Genomic DNA, 22,792 nt, shown 5'->3' with positions numbered 1-22,792 from the left:
TTTAGGTTCCTGGTTCTGGTATTTGTGGAATGACTGGACTTGAGGACAGCAAGAGATCCAGGAAAAATTGTATTTCTGATATGAAATGAATAGCTAAAATCAGTAAGATCATCAGAAAAGCATTCAAAATTGAGTAGTGTCCTTTTAAGGACATCTCCCATTACTCAATATTATCATAGGGCCCTAAATAGCCTGAAAAATATGCTTCATGACTGACTAAAGATGAATGTTTATTTTGTCTTTTTTGCCTCAGTGAAGCTCAAGCTCCCTTATGGCCTCTGCCCCATACAAATCATTCACTTTTCCAGGAAGAGGCATCCAAGCAGGAGATAGTGGAACCATCAATCAACTGAGGCCAAGGGGGTTTGTGGCTTTGAGATACTCAGCCCTGTGTACATGCCAGTAGCCAACCCAAGTTTCAGTGTGTAATGGGAGTCATCAAAGACATATCACTCACTTCTGTGAGTGATGTAACCCCTGAAAGCTGCCCTGCCCTGTCACATTACTACTCCTTTCCCCACATGTCACCTCTAGCAGGTCATAGTCAAGACTTGGTTCTACCACAATGGAGCTGGCATCTTTCTTTTTTAATGTTCATGTGCCGGGAACTCTGGCACATTCACAGATGGTGTTTCATTTCAAAATTCAGGAATGTATTGAACTTTTGTATTTCCTCAGCACACTATTTAATTTTTGCTTTCATGGGAAGACTTTTACATTGCACCATAAAATGCTGGATCCACTCGCACAACCTCAGACTAACTAAAAAATAATTTATTCCCTCAATCAAAATGCTGAAGACAATAACCACAAAACTAGAAGCTGTTAAAATATGTTTGTTTCATAAAGAGAAAAAAAAAAGATTTTGTGTTGTGGTTCCAAGTTTTCTTACTTTGTACGCTAACTTGTGTGGCTGGTTAAGACTTTTAAATTGGCAACTATAATTTGCTTTTATCTATACTTGTCGTACATTTCCCAAATGTTGCACTGGCATGTAGTCAAAGCAACAGTCATCTGTCTGTGCATTCTTCCCTCTGTTTCACACAGCTTGCTGACTGCCATCTATTAGAAAGACAGCCATTGTCCAACCTTAAAGTCTCTGATATTTTAAGCATTGCAAAAATCTTGCTGAGAAATACTTTTACATCGGGAGCTGATGCAGATGTGATTTAATGTACTAGAAGGAATCTTAAACAGTTATATGCTATGATGTGTAAATATAACATCTAACATTTCATGTAAACAGCCTGTGCTATGTATAGGCATGCAAAACTCTATGTTGACATTTGTCAAGGTGGCTTCTGGTTATCACAGAGATGTAAAAATGAACACTCCTATTAAATTGACATAAACTTTTTCATGATTTAAGAGACAGTTGCAAGTAATGAAAAGGAAGCCAGAAAGTGACACCATTAGATTAAATGCACATGACCAGCTACATAACAAAGAAGGGAAATGAATCAGAACAACAATAGAACACATATAGATAAAAGCAGTGTTTGTGAAAGACAGGTGCAGATTTTATTTTCGGGATTTTGTCCATTTCTGACCATACTGCCTAACATCATGACATATACAACTTAGAGTAACAACAATGAAGACAGAACACAACTTAAGGGACAATGTTTGAAATATGACAAGAGATTGGAATTCTTTCTGTGTTCAGTAAAAATAAAAATATAAATAAAAAAAGATTTAAAAAATGCTTTTTATTGAGTTGTTCAAAAAAGTAAAAGAATAACTAAGAAGAGTGGAAACTTTGCAAACGATACACAGACAAGCTGATTTCAGAAAAGTATTTGAGGTTGGTTTTATGCTATGTGGTGGTGGTGCTGCGGTAGCGTTGTCGCCTCACAGAAAGACGTTGTTCTGTTCGATTCTCAGCTAAAGCGTCTTTTGTGTGAAGACATGCATTAATGGGCGTACCTTCGTTGAAGGTTGTGCGTCAGAGCTGGCAACTCGGTACGTAAAAATGTACTGCCAATCATTAGCGGACCGGAGTTCCGCTGTGGCGACCCCTAACCGGGAAAAGCTGAAAGATACAACAACATTGAGGTTGGTTTTGTTGATTCCTGCTACATCTTCTGGTACGTCACTATTACGAGTTAACATAGTATTCCAGACTAACCTACAGGTGGAGCTGTGCATAAAGTCAAACAAAAGCTAAATACATTCTATTCTAGTCAGTTAAGAGTTGGCTGCATTCTTTCTGGGTACCGTAATCATATTATTGTAGCCAGTAGAAGGGGTAGATTTTAAAAGAGTAAGATGGAACCAGTTGCAGTGGACAAAATATCAATATATTTGTGGACAGATAGCAGGGATACCATATCATAGGCAGTAAGAACACTTTTTTTTTAAATAGTAGTATAAATAGTTTTTATAAATAGTGGTACCTGTCAATGTATAAATGAAGAGAACTAGAGAAAGAGAGAAAGGGTTATTCCTTCCTTCCTTCTGTGTTTCATTTCTTGTGTTTTTTGTTTATACCCGGGAATTTGGTCTTATCTTTTCTCTTTTACCCTTTACTCCTCCTGCTCATACTGCTATCTCCCTTAGAGCTTTTCTTGTGTACATCACCAACCTCGCCTTCCCTTAAACTTTACCTTTCTTTTCTCTTCAACTGTATGCATTTACACTGACCTACTCAAACCTGTCATTTCTCTCCCCACTTGGGCACTCTGGTTGCTATCCTACTCCTTCTAGTTATCTACACTGCTATCCCACCTTCCTTACCTGCTTATCTGATTGTCTCCTTTCTTATCTCACCTTCGGTGGTTTCTCCTCCCTACCCCCAATTCCCACCCACCCCAGGGGTCCTAACCTTATAGCTCTCTAGACACTCCCTTACCCCCTACATCCTATCATTCTTTTTCCCGCCAAACTGCGAACCTCCCCTCTACACACCTCCTCCTACCACTTCCTCTTTTTCTAGCCACCCTTACCATCTTTTTAATTGCATCCCTCCTCTTCCTTCAATCCTACTTTCTTCTCTCTCTCCACTTAGTTTATCTGTCCCCTCCACTTCCTAAACCCCTTACTTTCCCTTGTTTCCCCTCTAACTATCTTCTTCCTACTTTTATAACTTTTCACTATAATTCCACTTCTTCTTGGACTCTCACTTTATAATGGCTCCCCACCGACCTTCCCTTCCTGTACTCTTACTTATTCTCCCAATCCTCCTCCTCTCTGCTTACATTCTTACCTTCTTTGAAAACCCACTTAACAACCAGTTCAACTATAAACAGAGACATACATCCACAATTTACATATCTTTCACCTTTTTCTCAAATGGTAATTCCTCTAGCTACCATCTACCTAAATTCCATAGACTCTCTCACCTCAACTACACCCTACCCTCAAATAGAAAAATGAAACTTCTCACCCTGGTAAAGAACAACTTCTCAACTAAACCAGTTATTCATACCTTACAAGACATCCACCCCAACCCAGGCCCAGTATACCCTTCCCCTCTAGTATCTCCATCAAGCCTTAATAATAACTTTCTCATAGGGCATCTTAACATTCAAAGTATAAATAACAAAGTTCCCTACCTTCATGCCCTCCTTGACACACACCCTTTTGACATCCTCTGCCTCTCAGAGACCTGGCTAAAGCCAGCCACAAAAGATACTGAGATCCTACCCCTAGGCTATAACATAGTAAGACTTGACCGTTTAAAATGTAAAGGTGGTGGCGTAGCAATTATGTTCAAAGATCATCTTAATATTTCCTCCCTCCCAGCCTGTCCAACCCAAGATAGCAAAATAGAAGCTATTATTACTAAACTTCAGTTAAATGGTAAGAAGTCCCTCTACATCATATGCGTATATATACCTCCAGGTAACAACATACCTATTGCAGAAGACTTTCTCAATTGGGTTTCTACCTCTTATCCCCAAGAAACCATAATCCTAGGTGACTTTAACATTGACTGGAATACTATTAATGCTGACATTCCCTCCTCTCACATTGACCTAAATGGCTTCACCCAAGCTATTACCTCTACTACAAGAGTTAACAAACCCAGCAAGAAAGAAAGTATCTTAGATTGGATACTTATAAACAAAGTTAATATGACATATAACGTAGGAACCATGCCAGATGATATTAGTGACCATTGTCTAACTTTTATCGCAAGAGAAAAAACTGATTGTCTAAACTTCCCTAACATAAGAAAAATACTCTACCAAACATTTCAAAACAGACCTATTTCAAACTTACTGCATGCAACTGGAACCCTTTAAAGTCACTTCCTATTGAAGAAGCTGTATTATTTTTTAACTCAACCTTTCTATCTATTCTTGATAAACATGCTCCAGAGCTGCACATCAGAATGAAATCTAATACAGCCCCATGGCTCTCCAATGAAACTAAAAAACTAATCCTCTCTAGAAATAAAGTTTGGGCCAAATGGAGACACCATAGAAACCGCTCTGATTTTCTTCACTTCCGCCAACTTAGAAATCTGACCAAAAAAGCAATAATCACAGACAAAAGAAAATACTACTGTGAGCTTCAAGAAACTCATTCAAATAATTCTAAACAATTTTGGTCATCAGTAAATAAACTCCTTTCCCCTGGAACAACCAAAACTCCCTCCCCACTCAATGCTGACCCAGACACCCCTTACCTAACAGCTAATGCCTTTAACTCTTTCTTTTCAGAAACTATTCAATCTCTTGCTAAACAACTGAACTCCAACAATTTCTATCCCCCTTGTAACCTAGCAGACACTTCCTACTTCTTCTCTCTACAACCTATCAGTACCTCTTTTATCTACAAACTTATTCACAAATTAAAACCATGTACCCCCTCTGCTGATAAAGTCCCTCTTTTCTCCAAAAGGCAGCTAAAGTAATTGCCTACCCTATATCTATACTAATTAATAGGACAATCCAAGAAGGAACCATCCCTAACATCTGGAAAGTCTCTTATATTATCCCACTTCACAAAGGTGGTAACTCTCTTGAATACTCAAATTTCAGACCAATTGCTCTCCTCTCACCAATTGCAAAAATTATGGAGAAATGTATTCACAGACAACTTGTACAATATCTCTCTACACATAACATTATAGCAAATAGCCAGCATGGCTTTAGACCACACCATAGTACCACCACTGCCCTCCTCTCCTTTGTGGATACTATCAACAAGAATCGCAACAATAACCTTCTCACTTCTGCTCTATTTATTGATCTTTCTAAAGCTTTTGACATGGTCAATCACCCTTCTTTAATTAGCATCCTAAAATCCCTCTCATTTGATAACCTTGCTATTAAATGGTTTAGTTCATATCTGAGCAACAGGCAACAAGCTGTTCTTTGGGAAAACCACATTTCTACTTTATTGCCAATTTCTATTGGAGTCCCTCAGGGCTCTATTCTTGGTCCACTTCTCTTCTCCTCTTCATTAATGACCTTCACTTAGTTATCCCTCAAGCTACCTGTATTCAATACTCCACCATTATTTGTTCCGCTTCTTCTTCTATAGATCTACACTCACTGACTCAAAATATCTTCAATACAGTAGAAACCTGGTTTACCTCCTTCTTAATGCCAAAAAAACTAAACTTCTCCTCTTTACCCCTACCTCTCGGACCCCCCCTTTAAACTTCACTATCTCTTCAAATAATGCCACTGTCATCTCACCTGACACAACAACTAAACTATTAGGAATAACGATTGATAATAAACTCACTTTTGATCAACACATCAACAATACCATTAAAATAGTCAACAGAAAAATAGGATCCTTATACCGTATCAAATTATTTCTAACCCCATCTTCTAGAGCTAAAATTGCCCTCTCCCATCTCATAGCTACTCTCTTTTATGCCTCACCTATTTTCACCAACCTTAAGAAGGCTAACCTTAACAAACTTGCCACTTGCTATAACAGCATTGCCGCTTTGCCACTGGGAACCCCTATCGAACCCATCACTGTCTTAATTTGAGACATTTAGGCTGGCTAGAACTCCAAAATTATCTTTTAGTCTCACAACTCACTATTGCCCATAAAATACTGTATCAACCTGACAATACCCTATACTCTCACAACTTTTAATCCCTTACAATAATCTTAACTCCCTTCGTTCCTCTTGTAAACTTTTGACCAGTTCAATAAGTTCTAACAACTATGCCGGCGACTCTTTATTCACAAACACTATTGGTAGAAGATGGAATCTGCTACCCAGTGATATAACTCTGATCTCATCGCTTCCTCTTTTCAAACAAAAACTCAAGCTATACTTTCAAAATCATTGGCTCTGTTCCTGTAGTTTACCTGACTGACATTCTTTCCTACCCCTTTTACTATTTCCTCAATTTCTTACACTCCTCTTACTATATTTCTGACCATTAAAGCTACTTCCGAGGCTACCTTTAGCCTATGCATGGCTACCCTTGCTCTACCTTCTTCTCCCAGCTCTCTCTCCTCCTCTCCTTGTCACCTCTCCTTCTCCTTTCTCTCCTTACTGTCTACTGCTTCATTTCTACTTCCTATAATTCTCCACTACTCCTGACTTTCCTCTTCTCTTGTACTCTATTGTTATTTATTCTCTTCATGATACCTTTAAAAATAGCCTCGAACTATAATAATGGCGTCCTTCAACTGACTATGTATTTTTCTTTGTCTTCCTGAATTTACTATGTAACTAGTCCTTTTTGGACACTTTCTATTGTTTTTGAATTTTGTGTACATATATGACTTCTTTGGTATATTGTGCTTTTTTATGTGTGTGGAGCTTTTCTCCCCGGGCCTCTACTGAAAATGGACATATATCTAGCTAGACTAGCCCGGTCAACAAATGTAAAATAAAATAAATAAATAAATAAATACCCCCTGTTTTAAACTTACGTGTTTTGTGTGTGTGTGTGTGTGTGTGTGTGTGTGTAGGAAATGATGTACAGAGATGTGGGAGTGTGTGTGTGTGTGTGTGTGTGTGTGTGTGTGTGTGTGTGTGTAGGAAATGATGTACAGAGATGTGGGAGTGTGTGTGTGTGTGTGTGTGTGTGTGTGTGTGTGTGTGTGTGTGTGTGTGTGTGTGTGTGTGTGTGTCTCGCTAATGACAGAGCCTCAGTATTTCACTTAAAGAGTAAGTCTCTCTATCATTATCAGAATTTTTTTTTTTAATTCTGCTTTGCAAGCCACCATCAAGACAGAACCACAGAAGGACAGAGAGACAGAGCCAGAAAGCCAACATCAATATAAAGCATTCTAAAAATGATAAACAGCAGGAAATATACGTACTTACCCACTGTTTAAAGTTGGGGGGAAGGCTTAATGGCTAAGGTGTTTGCCTTACAATCACAAGGTGCAGGGTTTGAGTCTCACAAGGGATAATTGGCTAGGCTTAATACGGCTCGCAAGGGAAATTAGCTTAGTATTAACCTATGAACCTTTAATATACATACATATTGAGTTTTTTAGTTCATTTTCAAACTAGTTAGATATTTTGGGTTTATAATATAAATTTAAATTACAGACAATGACCAAGTGTGGTAATCAAACTACTACCATGGTTTTAACCCAGGATTTATGTTATTTATTTTCCATGTGGTCCAAATATAATCAGTATCCAATAGTGTAGTTTTGCCCTTTACTCATAACCAGGGAGGAAATGTATTACAAATCATTCTATTTGGTAATGGTAACAACTTTGTAAAAGAGAGAAATGTTTTTGGAATAAATATGAGTTGGGTTTAACTGACTAGAAATGTAGCATAGAAAGTTAATAAACAAAATGGAAAAGAAGCATTACTGCAGAGGACAATGGTAAGTAAAGATGGTCAGTCTGCTAAAATACATCAAACCTGTATATGTGAATAAAACAATGGAGATGGCAACAAACAGCATCTAGGCAAACTGAAAACATCCTGAGGTTATAAGATGTCAAAAGTAAGTTCTTCTTTGCTAAACTAATTTGAACAAAATAAATGTTATACAATGGAATAATTACTTCAGCGATATTAAATTCATTCTACAAAATACAGATTTGTTAATTAGTCTCACCCTGGTCTCCTCACATGCACATTTTGATTCTAATACTAAAAACTATTAGAATGTCTAAACATGTTAATGCATTTTATTTTAGATACCAAGTATCTCATTAGCTTATGAAAAAGCTGAGAGTGACATCATGAACAGAAAGCCAAGAAGAAAGTTACAAGACAGACTCGTGAATGCAAATCTGGCTATATATTCATATGCTCACATAGGTAAGTAAAGCCTATTAAAACAACACACAGTAATATGTTTCATGCCATCTAGTTTGCTATACTTGATATCAGAGCATTATTTGATGGATTGGAGCATGGTGAAGTCATGGACTAGCATATAAACGTCTATGAATTTCAGGCTCACTCAGCTTCTTCCTTTTTCTCTGATGCATTTTCCTACAGGTGTACAGAATTTGAGTGTTTCCGGATGAGAGTTTTTTTGTTCACACAGAAGTTTAAACCAGGGTGATATTACATTCTGTGTCATTTTTGTCTGTATGTCAGTCAGGGATTTTGTAACAATGTCACAGAGTCTTTGGAAAGCAGATCATTCATGCATAGTACATTTCTTCTTTCTAGCTTCTTTACTGAATAGCTACATTGGCAAACAAGGCTAATGTATGGCTTCCTTTTCTTCATCTGCAAAATTGCCTTGTGGCTTTCCTATGCAGTCATGATATTTATTTGCTTCCTTTCCCCTCTGTACATCTTTTATGGAGTGACGTTGGCACCTGAAGAATGGAGCAGGTCAGTTAACCTGCATACAATGTAATGCATACAATGAAGAAAGAGAAGACTCCCACTGATATACTGTGAAGATGAGAATATTTTGTCTTAAGTCATACCAATTTCCTCTTAGAAAATACCATTACCAGTGGCTAGATTGTGAGCAATGGAATTCAGTGTCAGGGTGCTCCTCTCTTTTGTAAGGGCTACCTCCTAGGCTAGAAGTCTAACCTCTTGTGATTTCAACTTGTACTTCTCCAGCATACTGCTGGACTCCTTATCTTCAACACAGATGCTGTTTTGGGTTTAATACCACTGGGAACACTGTCTCCCTCTCAACCTGCCCTTCAGATGAAAGTGCTAATGCTTAGTCTCCCTGGCTTATGGTATAAACTGCTGTTCAGTTACCACTACAGCACTTGCATGAGCATTCCAAATGTAAATCCTCACTATTTTTGTTTCACAACATATCTCCTCAGGTAGGCTGTTTTTCATTTAAATCACAATCTTCTCTATAAAATGCATCCTTTCATATCTCCAAGGCAAATCAAAACCTTTATTTTCAGACTGCATCCTTCTTCGTGCATGTTTTTTCTAAAAAGTGTCATCCTTCTGTTCCATGCAGAATCTCTCAAGATATCTGAAAGTTCTGTTTTGTCTCCCTGTCCTTCCTACCATCAATATATTTTTAAACGGTTGTTATGTAGGCCCTGATCCATTTCTGAGTCTTCTTTTGACTGCCACTAACCTTTCTTCACTTCTGGTAAGGTGGGAGTCTACAGAACTGCACAAAGTAATTTTGACATGGTCATACAAGCTTTTCTTCATGAATGATTACGGTCACAGAAATTCATAAGTAAACGGGTTTAGTCATCATCTGAATTGCCCTGGCTTGACCATTTTTTATACAGCTTACTTTCTTTTACATAATTATAGTTGCATGTACCTTTTTACTTTTTTTACAGCGGAGAAACCATTGGTCACTCAGCTATGCTTCAAATATTTTCCTTGGTGGTCATATAGGTTGTTTCTATGATGAAGTTTTTCAAACTGGAACCCCTTAAAAATACTACCATTAGACAAAGCCATTGACTACTTCAGTTCTACATTCTTAACTGTCCTTAACTCCCTTGCTCCAATCAGAACTAAAAGAGTCAAAACTAAGACCACCCCATGGCTCACCAAAGATACAAAAACGATAATGCTACAAAGGGATAAAACATGGAAAACTTACCTCTGCCATAAACAGCCAGAAATACTACTTAAATATAAACAATTCAGAAACCTAGCAAAAAAACAAGTCATTAGAGATAAAAAAATCTTACTACATCAAACTACAAGAAAATCATGCTAAAAATCCCAAACAATTCTGGAACTCTATTAATTCCCTCCTCAGCCCAGGTACAAAAAACAACCCCTGTCGAGACACCAGCAAATCTGACCCTGAAATTGCCTCGCTATTCAATACCTTCTTTACGTCTTCTATCGCTGAGCTAAGATCTTTACCAACATTAGCCCTCCTCCCCCCTGTTCAGTCTCCACCTCCCTCATCTCTACACCCTATTTTTGAACTTAAATTCATCTCCACCAGTCTAATAAAAGAACTTCTTTATAAACTTAAGCCTTGCTCCAACGCCCCTGACAGCATTCCATCCTCCTTCCTAAAAATAGCCTCTGATGCTATTGCTCTGCCTATCAGCATCCTGATCAATAGATCACTAAGTGAATCCTATGTTCCCAAACTTTGGCGTTCTGCATTTATTCTTCCACTTCATAAGGGTGGCAAAAATTGTAATGTCTCCAATGTCCGCCCCATAGCCATCCTCTCCCCCGTCTCCAAAATACTTGAAAAATGTATCCACCTGCAGCTCTTGCCATTCCTTATCAAACACCAGCTACTCTCTCCTACCCAACATGGCTTCCGCCCAGGGCACAGTACTAACACCGCCCTTCTCTCCTTCTTACATTCTGTAAACTCCGCCCATGACTCGGGTAATATGGTATCTTCTGTTCTGCTTGACTTATTCAAAGCCTTTGATACCATCACTCATACCCACCTTCTAAGCCATCTCTCCAATCTCAACCTCTCTCAAACAACTCTCTCATGGTTTTCTAGCTACCTTTCAAACAGGTCCCAAGCCATGAAATGGGGCCAAGCCACCTCCTCTTTCCTTCCTACCCCTACAGGAATACCTCAAGGTTCCATACTTGGCCCATTGCTATTTAATATCTTCATTAATGACTTCCACAAAGCCGTTCCTAACACCAAAATTGTGCAATACGCTGATGACTCCACTTTGATCTGCTGCACTACCAACCTAACAGAGCTCCAATCTCTGACACAAAAAGCCTTCTCAACCACTGAAAACTGGATGCTCCAAAATCAGCTCTCACTAAATGCCAATAAAACAAAAATCCTTCTATTCTCCCCCTCAAAATCCTCCCCTCTTGACAATAACTCCCTCCATATAACCAGTCTTAATAACTCCTCCCTCTGCCAAACTTCTTGGTGTCACAAGTGACAATCAACTAAAATTTAACACTCATATCCAGGTAAACATCAAGAAAACACACATAAAACTAGGCCTACTTTACAGAAACATCCACTTCCTCTCTCCTTCCACCAGACTAACTCTTGCCTCTACCTACCTCCTTCCCTCTCTTATGTATGGTGCTCCTCTGCTCACTAATTTATCTTCCACACTCACCTCCAAACTTGAAGTTTGTTATAACAAAATTTCCAGATTTGCTACCAATGCCAAATCCTCCTCTCATCACTGCACCGCCCTTCACTCTCTAAACTGGCTTGAACTCCCTAACCTACTTGACTTTCTCCAAATTACCACAGCCCACAAATTACTATTCCAACCCACTAACTGCCCTGCTCTATCTAACATTCTACAACCTTATACCCCTCTCAGACCCCTTAGATCCTTTCACCAAAACCTGATCACCGTTCAAAAACCCAAGTGCCCAGCTGGTCAGCTTCTCCTATCCTTTACCCTAGCACAAAAATGGAATGCTCTACCCTCTTCTCTAAGGACCTGTAACAACCATCTTATCTTCAAAACTCAACTTCATTCCTACCTCTACCTGAACAGGAAATGCAACTGCACTCTTCCACCCATACCTCTCATGCCCTCCTCTGCCTTTACTCCAGGCTAACCTTTTCTTCCTACCTTACTCTCAATCCACTGATTCAGTTTGTAACTAGATAATAATATCTAGCCTTTATACTAAAAGCTTGTTTGTTTATTTTTCTGAACAATGACTGTAATTGTCTTTGACTTTTTCTTGTTAAAGGAACCCATTGTTTGTACTCTTAACTCTTTGATATGTCCATGTAATTAACTTTGCTATGTGGAGCTTTTCTCCCTGGGCCTTCACTGAAAATGGGCTCTTAAGCCCAGTGGACCTCCCCAGTAATCAAACTGGAATAAACAAATAAATAAATAAAGAAAGAAAGAAAGAAAGAAATAAAACATCTAAGAGGCAAATACCTTTATGAGACTTGAATGTGATATTGCAAAAGCTCACCTTGTCCCCTTTGAATCAGCAAACTCCAAAGATCTGAAATTTTAACCCAAGAAATCCATTTTCATTTTGTCAATGAAGTCAGGCTGAAGTATTTTAGAATTACAAGCATTAATGTGTAAGCGGCTTTACAGAGTTTTCCACACTCAAGAGAATGTCTTTAAAAATTAATCCTTCCTTCATGACAAAGGTGGTATCAACTATTTCATTAAACCTAATTAGCTGCCAGAATCCTATCCAAATTACTAAAAGAGTAGGGAGGATTTACTTCATACTTTAGAAGTTTACCGACAGTTGTGATATATCTTAAGGACTTGTAAATTCAGTAAAATAGGTCAGCTTTTTATGTTCTTCACGGAAAGAAGAGGTGTTCTACCTGTAGCTAAATGAGTCAAAACCAAAATGGTTAGACCATTGTACTGTTTCTATTGTTAAGTACAAGAAGCATTTGAAGGTGCTATTAAATCTCAGTTTAAGAGGGCAGCAGCTATGTATCATATTTTTGAATTTTCCCATTCAGGATATCTAAAAGCAGAAACTTGGGCAACTATTCAGACTTCCTCAATTCATTACAAGCTTGAAGCTGGGGAGAGGATATGATATGGCTGTGCTACAAGGAATCTCACTGTCTACCTCCCACATGAAAGCTGTACTAACTGGGCTGCTACCTACTTCCTAAAAATTATTCACCCACACCCAATACATCATAAAGGCTCTACAGACTCAACAACTGAGCAGGATCATTATTACTGTCTGAAACCAGAATCTACTGGCATTTTTCTTCATTACTGTACAGTCTAGGATAACTATTCCTCTAGACACCCTGCCATTGGACCAAGTTGAGGTTGCTGGACAGAAATCAAAGAAAGCTATCTATAGTTAGTAATTAGGCTATAAAACACAATGTTATAAAGAGTTACATTAACAATAAAGCACATAATTTGGGCTCTTCCCTGCTTTTGTATTCCATGTCCCCACCAGACATTTCTAGTACATATAGTATATATGCCACCTTGTACCCTTGCTCCCTGAGCCAGACATTTTATGAGAAAACCTTAAAAGACCACTGGAAATATTTGGAACCATTCATCAGATTCCCTAGAGACTGTGATTCTTTTCCACAGTTGGATGCCTTTTCTCATCCTTTCCAAAGGATGCTCTTACTTACTTCAACATTAAACAAGCAGCTAACAAAACTCTTTTCTAAACAGCAAGAAGTAACTTTTTAATAGCTCCTGCCTTAAACCTTGTTGTATCCGTCACACAAGCTATATACATATATGTGAGTGTGATTGGGAGAGAGAAAGAGAGAGAGGGAGGTGTGTATAAAACAAGACAGTTTGTCTTAACAGTTAAGTCTTTTCCTCACAAATACAAGGTACAATGGTTTGATTCTGAACTCTGATTATTGGCTGGTCTTATAATAGTCTCCAGACTAATAGCCTAGGGTTTGCTATGATTACTGATTGGTTTGGATTATTTTCTTGAGCAAATTTAACTCCTAGGAGAAGTTTTTTATGTTCTTAGTGCATTTGATTCAACACTGTGTATTTGCCTACCAATTTCATAGTCCCCTATGAGGATCGATAAGGACAAAGGAACAAAGAAAAGGTACACCAATACTGTGCATATGCAAGCTTTTCTGCCTACCTGCACCAGTATCATCACAAGTGTAAGGCTTGCATTGTTTTCTAGTGGGAGATAGAAACTATCTAACAAAATGCATCCAGAACACCAGAAAAGGAAGCTAGGTACACTCACGTTTTATAATTTACTGTTACAGTGATCTCTTCTCAAAGATCTGATGTTATGGCAAGTACCTTACACAGCTACACTTTACTTTCCAAGCAAATATTAATAAACAACGTAAAAGAAGCCAGAGTATCTATTACAAGGAAATCTTACCTCCAGGAAGTATAAAGGTTTGTCAGTTGGCCCTATAGACATGGTCTGAATCCTGTGAAACTGAACTATCCATCTCTTTGGATTTCACATTTCCTCTATTTCTTTGAGTCATATCTAGCTTGCTTAGCCATCACAGTACATCTTTTTTGCAATATCTAGCTTTCAGCCATTTTCCAAATATTGCAAAAATATATCCATCAATGCTTTTCTTATGGTTAGTCTGCATTTAAGTTCTCTAAGAAGACAGCTGCCCTCTCTTCGACTTGAAGTCTATGTTGGAAAAGTTAAATCTAACTTCCTTTGAAGCAGCTGATTCTGAGGACTGTAAATAACTTTCCTGAAACACATAATTACTTCTTTTGACCTTAGAAATGTTACAATCCTTCATGTATGTGTATACTGAAGGGTACCTCTAAGGATTAACCTCACATTCATGCAAAAAGTTGTCACTGCAATTTCATGTCCAAACTATCAAAATGAGGGAAGTATCTTGTGCATACAGTTTATCTTTACAAACAAGTACAGTACTTCACAAGAAGACATTTGTTCAGGAAAACATATTACATTTTTGTTTTCATCAAGAAAAGAAAAGAATACCTACCTGTAACTGAAAAAAACATAATTAAAATGGATATATTAGTATGCTGTCCTTTGTTATACATTCAATGATCTTTTCCAATGCAATGTTAGAGCAAATTTCAAAAGAACAACATAAATTGCGACTTCCAAAATGGCTACACACTCAACGTGTTGATTAGGAGTCTCCCAGTGTGAAAACCTAAAAACTGAGAAAAAAGACAGTAAAAACTATAATTCTGGGTAAAATTCAGTTCCTGGCTAGTAATCATGTTGCCAGGATTCCAACAAAAAATACATTTAGAGAAAATAAGAGAAAATCAACCAGAAAAGGAGAAGATGACACTCTGCCTATCAAGAATCGTGCAGCTGCTCAGCAAAAAGCAGTTCAAGCTTCAGCTTTGATTTAGGAGATATCTTCCATTAATTTAGAAGAAAAATAAATTAAATGTCTCAGATGTGTTTAAAATAAATGAAACATTGAAGGGGTACATAAAGTTAAACAACAAATAGCAAGAGAAAATAGAAGTAGTATTACCTAGCTATTCATATAAACTGATAACACTGCAAAGATCGGCGGCTGAAATGAAGAAAATGTTGGCTGAGTATGAGGTCTTTCAAAACAAGTTCTTTCAAAAGTTAGTAAAGTTAGAAGACAGAGCATACAGAGTAAACACAAGATTTTCTGCTGTACCAGAGAAACTAAAAGGATAAGACTGATTTAATTTTATAAAATTAAAAATAAGCAACTAGACTGGTGTTCCAGAAGAGGATTTTAAGTTGAGAGGGTACATTGTGTGTGTATGGTTCCAAAGCTAGCCATGAGAAAGTAGCCAAGACCTGTATTAATAGACACAAAAGTACTTGAAACTAGGGAAATCAGAGTGTTGGTGAAAAAAATATTATTCACTGTATACCAGGGAGAAGATAAGCTTATCCCAGTGATGTGGGAATGTTGAGAGATATATGTGGAATTCAAGTTTCTGTATCCAGATGTCTTCCAAATGTTTTTCCTGGAGGATGAAAGACATTTTTGGAAGGACTACAGGCAAAGAAGGAAAAAAAATAACTACCAAAGATTGATCCAGCAAGCAGAAGTGTACTATGTTTCTCATTCCTCTGACAGTAACAAAGCCCACAGAGAAAGACTTTACCAGAGAAACCTTTTTCACTGTTCAGAATGATAATGCTTGAGTGAGAAAAAACACATGAGCTGACTAGAAGAATCAGGAGTATCTTAGATTTGAACTGGATACTGGTACTGGGAAATGGAGATGATCAGAAAGAAGACCAGCCACATTGTGAAGGTAATGGATAAATGTGGGACTGTAAAGTATCAGTCCCATTAGATATAGGATTAGACATTTGAAATGTAGATTTGCATGAGGAATTGGCTCAGACAGAATGGAATGGCTGTGTTAAGCTGGTGGGTAAAATATAAAATATATACCCACATTATGTCCTTAATGTTTGATGGGCAAACAGCTTTTGTTCTTATTAATATTTGTATAAAAATGAATGATGCAAACTACATGTCATATTGTAAAGTGGGTATGTATAGGGTGCTGTCAGAAGTGTTTTCAGTGTGAGGTGGTGGAGTCTAATCAGTGTAGCAAGAAAACACTTTTCCTTAATATCTAGGCTTTATACTGCAACAAGGTAAGAATGGCTAAAAAGAAGCAAGTTGATATAATGCTGTGATCTTCAGTTGCTAAGGTGAGGGATGTACAGTAGCAATGTATTGATCACACGTAGAATTAAAATAATTTCACCTGTTTCTAGACCGATAAGTATCTAGATTAGAGTCTTTGGTTTATGCTATAGAAAGGCTTTTTAAGTAAATAGAATTGAGCAATAAAACAAAACAATGAAATGCATGGAAAATGGAAGTTGTTTCTTGCATTAGCAAAATATTAGCTCACCGGGAGGCAAGTTGCCTACAGAGGAAAATAATTAATCATGAGAGGTCTGAATAATGTTCTGTCATTGACGTATATAAAAAAAAATTTCATGCATCTGCAAAGCTACTGTTTTTTTCCTCTCGTTACCAACTGATTTTAAGTGGAGATGAGCAGTCTGTAAGTGCAGGCAATTAGTTATGGGAGGTGGAAACTGTGTGCTGAGTGAAATGTATGAAGTACATAATAACTAACTTTAAAGGTAAAATGGCAAGAAATTCAGTGAAAAATAAATGACGTTTGAAACTGTGGCAAGAAAATAAGTTATACAAGAAGTTGCCTCCCCAGCAACCCTTAAATTTTAAGGCATTTGATATAACACTGCGCAATTTAGTCACTCTATTTAAAGGTAGCCAGAACACTTGTTTATAGTGCTAAAATTGATGTTTACTGAAAATATGTAAGCTAATGTTCATATATTGGAAATAAAGACAAGAAAACATAGCAATCCCTGTTAGTAGGATCATAGGCTCTAACATGCACCTTAGCATGGCTTACATTTATTTTAAAACAGGTAATGACTTTGATGTAGGTCAATTTGAGATAGCAGTTCCTATCCGGAGGGGTAAACTACATTTTTTCAAACTGCACATAGTTTTATGTGCTTGCTGTATGTTAAAGAGGATGATGGTTCTGAAAATTTAGTTTTTAATGTTTTCACTGATGCAGAAAGTCTTGGAAAATGTGACATAGGTTCTTCCAGGTGGAAGTAGTAGCTTTTTATCATAATGTTTACTCTCATTGTTATCTTGGAATGTAAATTATGTTGTGTAGACAAAAAAAGCAAATAGTTTTGTGATGTGCATTAGCAATGTTTCAGGAGACACGTTTGGATTGAATGAGCATGTGAATTTGACAAAGGATTTCAGGGTAGAATTTCAGCAGAATACCAGGGGCGAGGGGGAGAAGGGGAAAAATAATATTATTTATTACTAGGGGTGCACCAGTAGAGACAGAAGAGGGGAAAAAGACAATAATGGTAGATTTGTTGTAGTAGGAGATTATTACATACTAATGACTGGACTGGTAAGGTAAATAATGTTAGCCAAAGAATGAAAAGAACACATTTAGGAAAGGATGTGTCTATTGTCTGTAAAGATCAATCAACCACTATGAAACTAGATAATGCCCCTGACAACACTGGAATTCCAGATCCAGATAGATTCAGCAATCTGAAGATTCACGGCATATAGAAGGAATGAATAAAAAGGAAGGAAGAAGTTCATAACAATTAACAAGGAATAAAAAAACTGTGAAGTGTCTGTAAAGTAAAGAGAATACATAAAAAAGGACACTGCTTTGTTATGTAACACTCAGAATACAGGGGATAATAACATTTTTCTATCAGAAAACCTTCAATCTACAGAAAAGGCAGCACTTTTTCAAAACAGAAAGTAGAAAAAACAGGAAAGGGGCAAGTGAAAAGGTAAAAAAATCAAAACTGAATGTGGAAGGAATGAAGACCATTACTGTAAGAAAAAAGATGAAAACAACAGATGTTGACTACATGACTCAAGGTGTAGATGTACAAACCCAGCTGGATGAGAGTTATATGCTTGGAAATGTAATATGCAATAAAAACAGTGGGAGTAACAAGACTAATGGTGATGAAGATCATTCCTTTGTAACTATTGATAGAGCAGGTATTATTGAATTAGAAGATGAAGATTATTCAGATCAGGTCAGAAAAGATATTCTTGTTATTGCAGATTCAATTATTAGAGGACCTGATACTTAATTTGCAGAGAAGATAGTGAACACTGAATAGTGTTATGCTTGCCTGAAGCAAAAACAGAATATGTGAGACAAACCTTAGAATGCCTTAATCTAAGGAAGTATGGATCTGCTTTTTATTTATGTCAGTACAAATGATCTCATCCACAAGGACTCTCTGACTGTTAGAAGGAAACTTACAGCTCTCTTATATAGAATAGCTTGCACACAGGTGATAGGACGTATTTTTCACAAATCACACATAGAAAGGAAAGTCAGGTCTCCATGAATTAAAAGATTTTTTTGGATAAATAGCTACATGAAAAAAAAATGTCCTGTTTTTAAAAATGGAAATGTGTAGAGCATTTTAGACTAATTTTAGGCACGTGTTCAGGTAGGACGGTATGCATTTGTCAAGATCAGGGAAGATCATTTTTGCAGCAAATATTTTGCAATGTTTGACAAACACAAGGGAGGATTTTTGCCAGGTCGAAAATTTAACAATTCACAGACAGCATGTGATGGTTGTTAATGCTAGGAGCTTTAATAATAAAGTTTTTTATTATTGGAAAATTTCCAGTGTTCCCACAAGATTAATCTTGTTATTGTTTGTGAAACATGGTTAAAGAACAATGTCTCAAACCCAGTTTTGTCAGAGTATAAATGTTTTTACTGTAACAGACATTCGAACAAAAAATCAGGTGGAGGTGTTTTGATAGGGAATAAAATAGTTATGAGACCTGTGATTATTACATGTTCAGTGATAACACCAATAGTATGGACTGTGTAACTGTGACAATTAAGACAACTATTGGAATATATAACAATTGTTGGAGTGTATAGACCACCAAAGTCAATTGCTGATGACCTACAGGAATTCATACATTTCTTACAAGAAACACAGGAAGGAAGAATAATATTAGCTGGGGGCTTAAATTTACCAGAAACAGACTGGAATGATATTGATTCAACAATATTAGTAAGGAAATTATTCATATCATACATTCAGGAACAACAATTGCTTTGCATTGTGAAAAAGCCTACAAGGGAATGGAACTAATATAATTGCTTGTGTTGCTAAATAAATTACTGTTACTTCATGTCAAGTTTTAACACCATTGTGCAGTGATCATGGGGTTATAAAGGTTAATTTGTTGCTAGATAACTCTGCCAAACTCAAATCTAAAGCAATACATAGAACATTAATTACAGATAATATGGAAGCATGACAGTCACTATATAAAACTAATTTGAATGATGCGTTCTGAGGAAAAAGTGCAGAAGGAATGTGGAGAGTTTTGAAAGAGAAATTGTTTGAGTGCAAAACAACAACAAATATGTTTAACATCAAGATCTAGGCATATAACATCGGGGGATACATTTCCACAAGAACAAAATACTTGATTAAGGTGAGAGACAAAAATATAAGAAATGGAAAAAATGTCAACCAACAACTTTGAAAACCTAAATAAACAAGCTGGACAAACAAAGTAAGCAATCTGTGAGACAAGATCAAGAAAATTTTAAAGAAAATTTATATAAAGAGATTGAGAATATTAGGAAACAATTATATATCCTCGGTGGCAATATCCCAATATTAGAACACATTCTGTCTTGGTTCACACATGATGTACCCACTGAAATTACTCGCCTAGGTGATGTCAATATCAACTGGCTGTCCCTTACCTCCAACTCCCCCAGCTCTAGCATCAACTTTCATGGCTTCTTACAACTTATCCAAGAAAAACAGATCAACCATGGTTTACTACTATTACTCGTTGTATTCGCAACTCAGTAAAAAAGAATGAATAAATAGAAAATGCTCACTTTATTACAAAAACAAAGCTTTCAGAAAATATCCCTTCTTCAGTGTTCAAACACATTACTTAAAATCAGCTTGTTTAAATGAAGTAATATACAACACATGACACAGCCATCCTATAAGAACACACAAATCATTAACCATTCAATTTAAAAAAAAAACATATTACAATATAAAAACACTTTGAATAAAAATGGAAAATTAAACCTAATACTTATTCAGTAAAAAAGCATGATTATCATAGGGGTATAAAGACTTATTTATACTGTTTTTGTTTAAAATCTAACATAGGTTTAATTGTTACCATATTATTAAGCCCAGGTGCTCTATCAGCTTTGAGTCCTTTAATCCACTTATATTCAGACATCTCTAATTTATTGTTTATATCTCCAAGCCTCAGGCTTTTATATACAACCTCTGAAACTTTAAATTTAAAGCTATGTAAGACTCCCTCATCCATGTTATGCTTTGCTAAAGCATTTGATCCAACACCCCTACTTATATCCGATTTGTGCTCAATAATACGGTCCTTTAATCGTCTCGAGCATTTTCCCACATAAACCCTTGGCATTGTACACATGTTGCCAGTAAACTATCATAGTCATATTACATGTTGCCTGGTGTTTAATATCATATCTTAATTTGCTCACTGGATGCTCAAAATGTTTTATCACAATTGTCAGGACAACAGCTACAATTGCAACATGGAACTGTTCCAGGTTTATACACTATTTTGTTCACTTCAAAATCTTTATACATAATTGTCTCTTCAAATTGTTCATGTTTCTATATGCAAATCATGGTATACTACCTAATATAACACGTAACTCAGGTTGAGACATTAAAATCCGCCAATTCTTTTTAATTATTGTCTCCACAAATTTTGTCATACTATTATAAGTGGTGACATATCTTAAAGCAGGAGGTGAAGTTTCTTTCATTATTAGCGAATGATCACTAAAATGTGGGGGTGCCAAAGTGGTTCTATTCTTTAGTATATTGTCTTTTATTTCCATGACATAATCCTTATCATAACCTCAACTTATCACCACCCCAACCCACTTCAACAAGCCAACCAACACAAGCTCTATCATAGACTGGATCCTAGTATCAAATCCTGACTTGTACCACCATTTAAGTCTCTACCTATTAGCGACCACTGTCCTATCTGCATCCAAAGATTCACTCTACACCATCCAAGGACACTTACATTCAAAGACTGACATAGCCTCTCAAACGTCCATCCTGGCATATTTAATAGCACATTCCAAACCAAGTCCTATGCACGGGGGAGTGCACGGCCAAAACCATATCAGCAAACACAAAAAATGGCCAGCAAAAGCAGACACAGATGTTAAAATATGTAAGTCCTTTATTTCCAAAAAGTATTCAGACCGGTTTCGGCAAGGATTGCCTTCTTCAGTGTAGGACAGACATATATAATGCCCTGTAATCATATGTAATATATACATAATACTAACCAATAGGCAAACAGAAGTCATGAATATTCATGAAAAACTAATGATGTGAAATACAAAAAATACCCTGAAGCCCTGTGCATTAAAAAACTCAGAAGGTGAACAAGTGTAACATTTGAGTACAAAAATAGACAATATGAACCAATACAGAAAAGAAACACATGAGAATGAACTGATAACAATAATAAAATGTAATGAACCTTATAATAATATATAATTATTGCTTACATATTAAATAATTCCCATTATAGAGAAGGGAATAATATGAACAGATAAATAATAAAATGGTAAACATGACTATCATACATGTAATATGTACATAATGGAAAATGATGAATGCCCCCCAAAAAATTGTTATATAATAAAAATGCACCAAAGGTAATGAACCACAAATAAATGAAACCTGATGCTAGACATTGTCTATCCGTCAATGCTTAGAGACAAAAAAACTCTACTCTAATGACCATCTGTAGTGATCCACTATGTAGAGTTTTTTTGCATATTACATGTATGATAAAACCAAGTCCCCTTAATCCTTCACCAAAGGACTGCCAAACTACTACAAGCCCTCTTCATCCTTCATAAAATGGTTAACAAATGAGTACCACACATACATCTTTCTTATTAGACCAAACCTCTATAACCAATAGCATTCACCTTTATAGCATTTACCTCAAAAGCATTAGAAGCAAAATCCCTGAGGTCTACATGTGGGTTACCCTTCACTCCCTGACATCATGATTTAACTGAAATATGAATAAAAGATGAGGAGAGCCTACCACCACAGAATGATATACTTAGATTATATAAAACAAATAAAAAAGCACGCAACATGTTAATAATCTACACCACCATCCAACTATCCCAATTTACTTATAGCCCCTACATGAGATTTTTGTATCCCCCTAAAGTTAATAATTATAAGACTTTATGCATCATTGCTATCTACATACCTCCTGAGTAACAGCATACATACTACAGAGGAAATCCTCTCATGGGCCTCAGCAAATATCTTACCAGAAAATATAATACTTTCGGACTTCAGTGTGCATTGGCAAACTATTATTTTTAACACCAACA

General features: G+C 36.7%; 1 protein-coding gene across 1 annotated transcript in view; it reads left to right on the top strand.

The window, feature by feature from the left end:
* ATP12A (ATPase H+/K+ transporting non-gastric alpha2 subunit) overlaps window positions 1–22,792 on the top strand; it is a 534,499-nt gene that overhangs the window by 362,995 nt on the left and 148,712 nt on the right. The window contains exon 18 of the mRNA XM_044081130.1: window positions 8,096–8,219. Coding sequence (XP_043937065.1) covers window positions 8,096–8,219 — 124 coding nt within the window. The remainder of the gene's footprint in view (window positions 1–8,095; window positions 8,220–22,792) is intronic.

Source organism: Protopterus annectens, chromosome 8.part0 (assembly GCF_019279795.1).
Source record: "Protopterus annectens isolate FY-2018-M chromosome 8.part0, PAN1.0, whole genome shotgun sequence".
Taxonomy (NCBI): Eukaryota; Metazoa; Chordata; order Ceratodontiformes; family Protopteridae; genus Protopterus; species Protopterus annectens.
The sequence above is the reverse complement of the archived record's forward strand: the minus strand, read 5'-3'. Positions and strand labels throughout refer to the sequence as shown.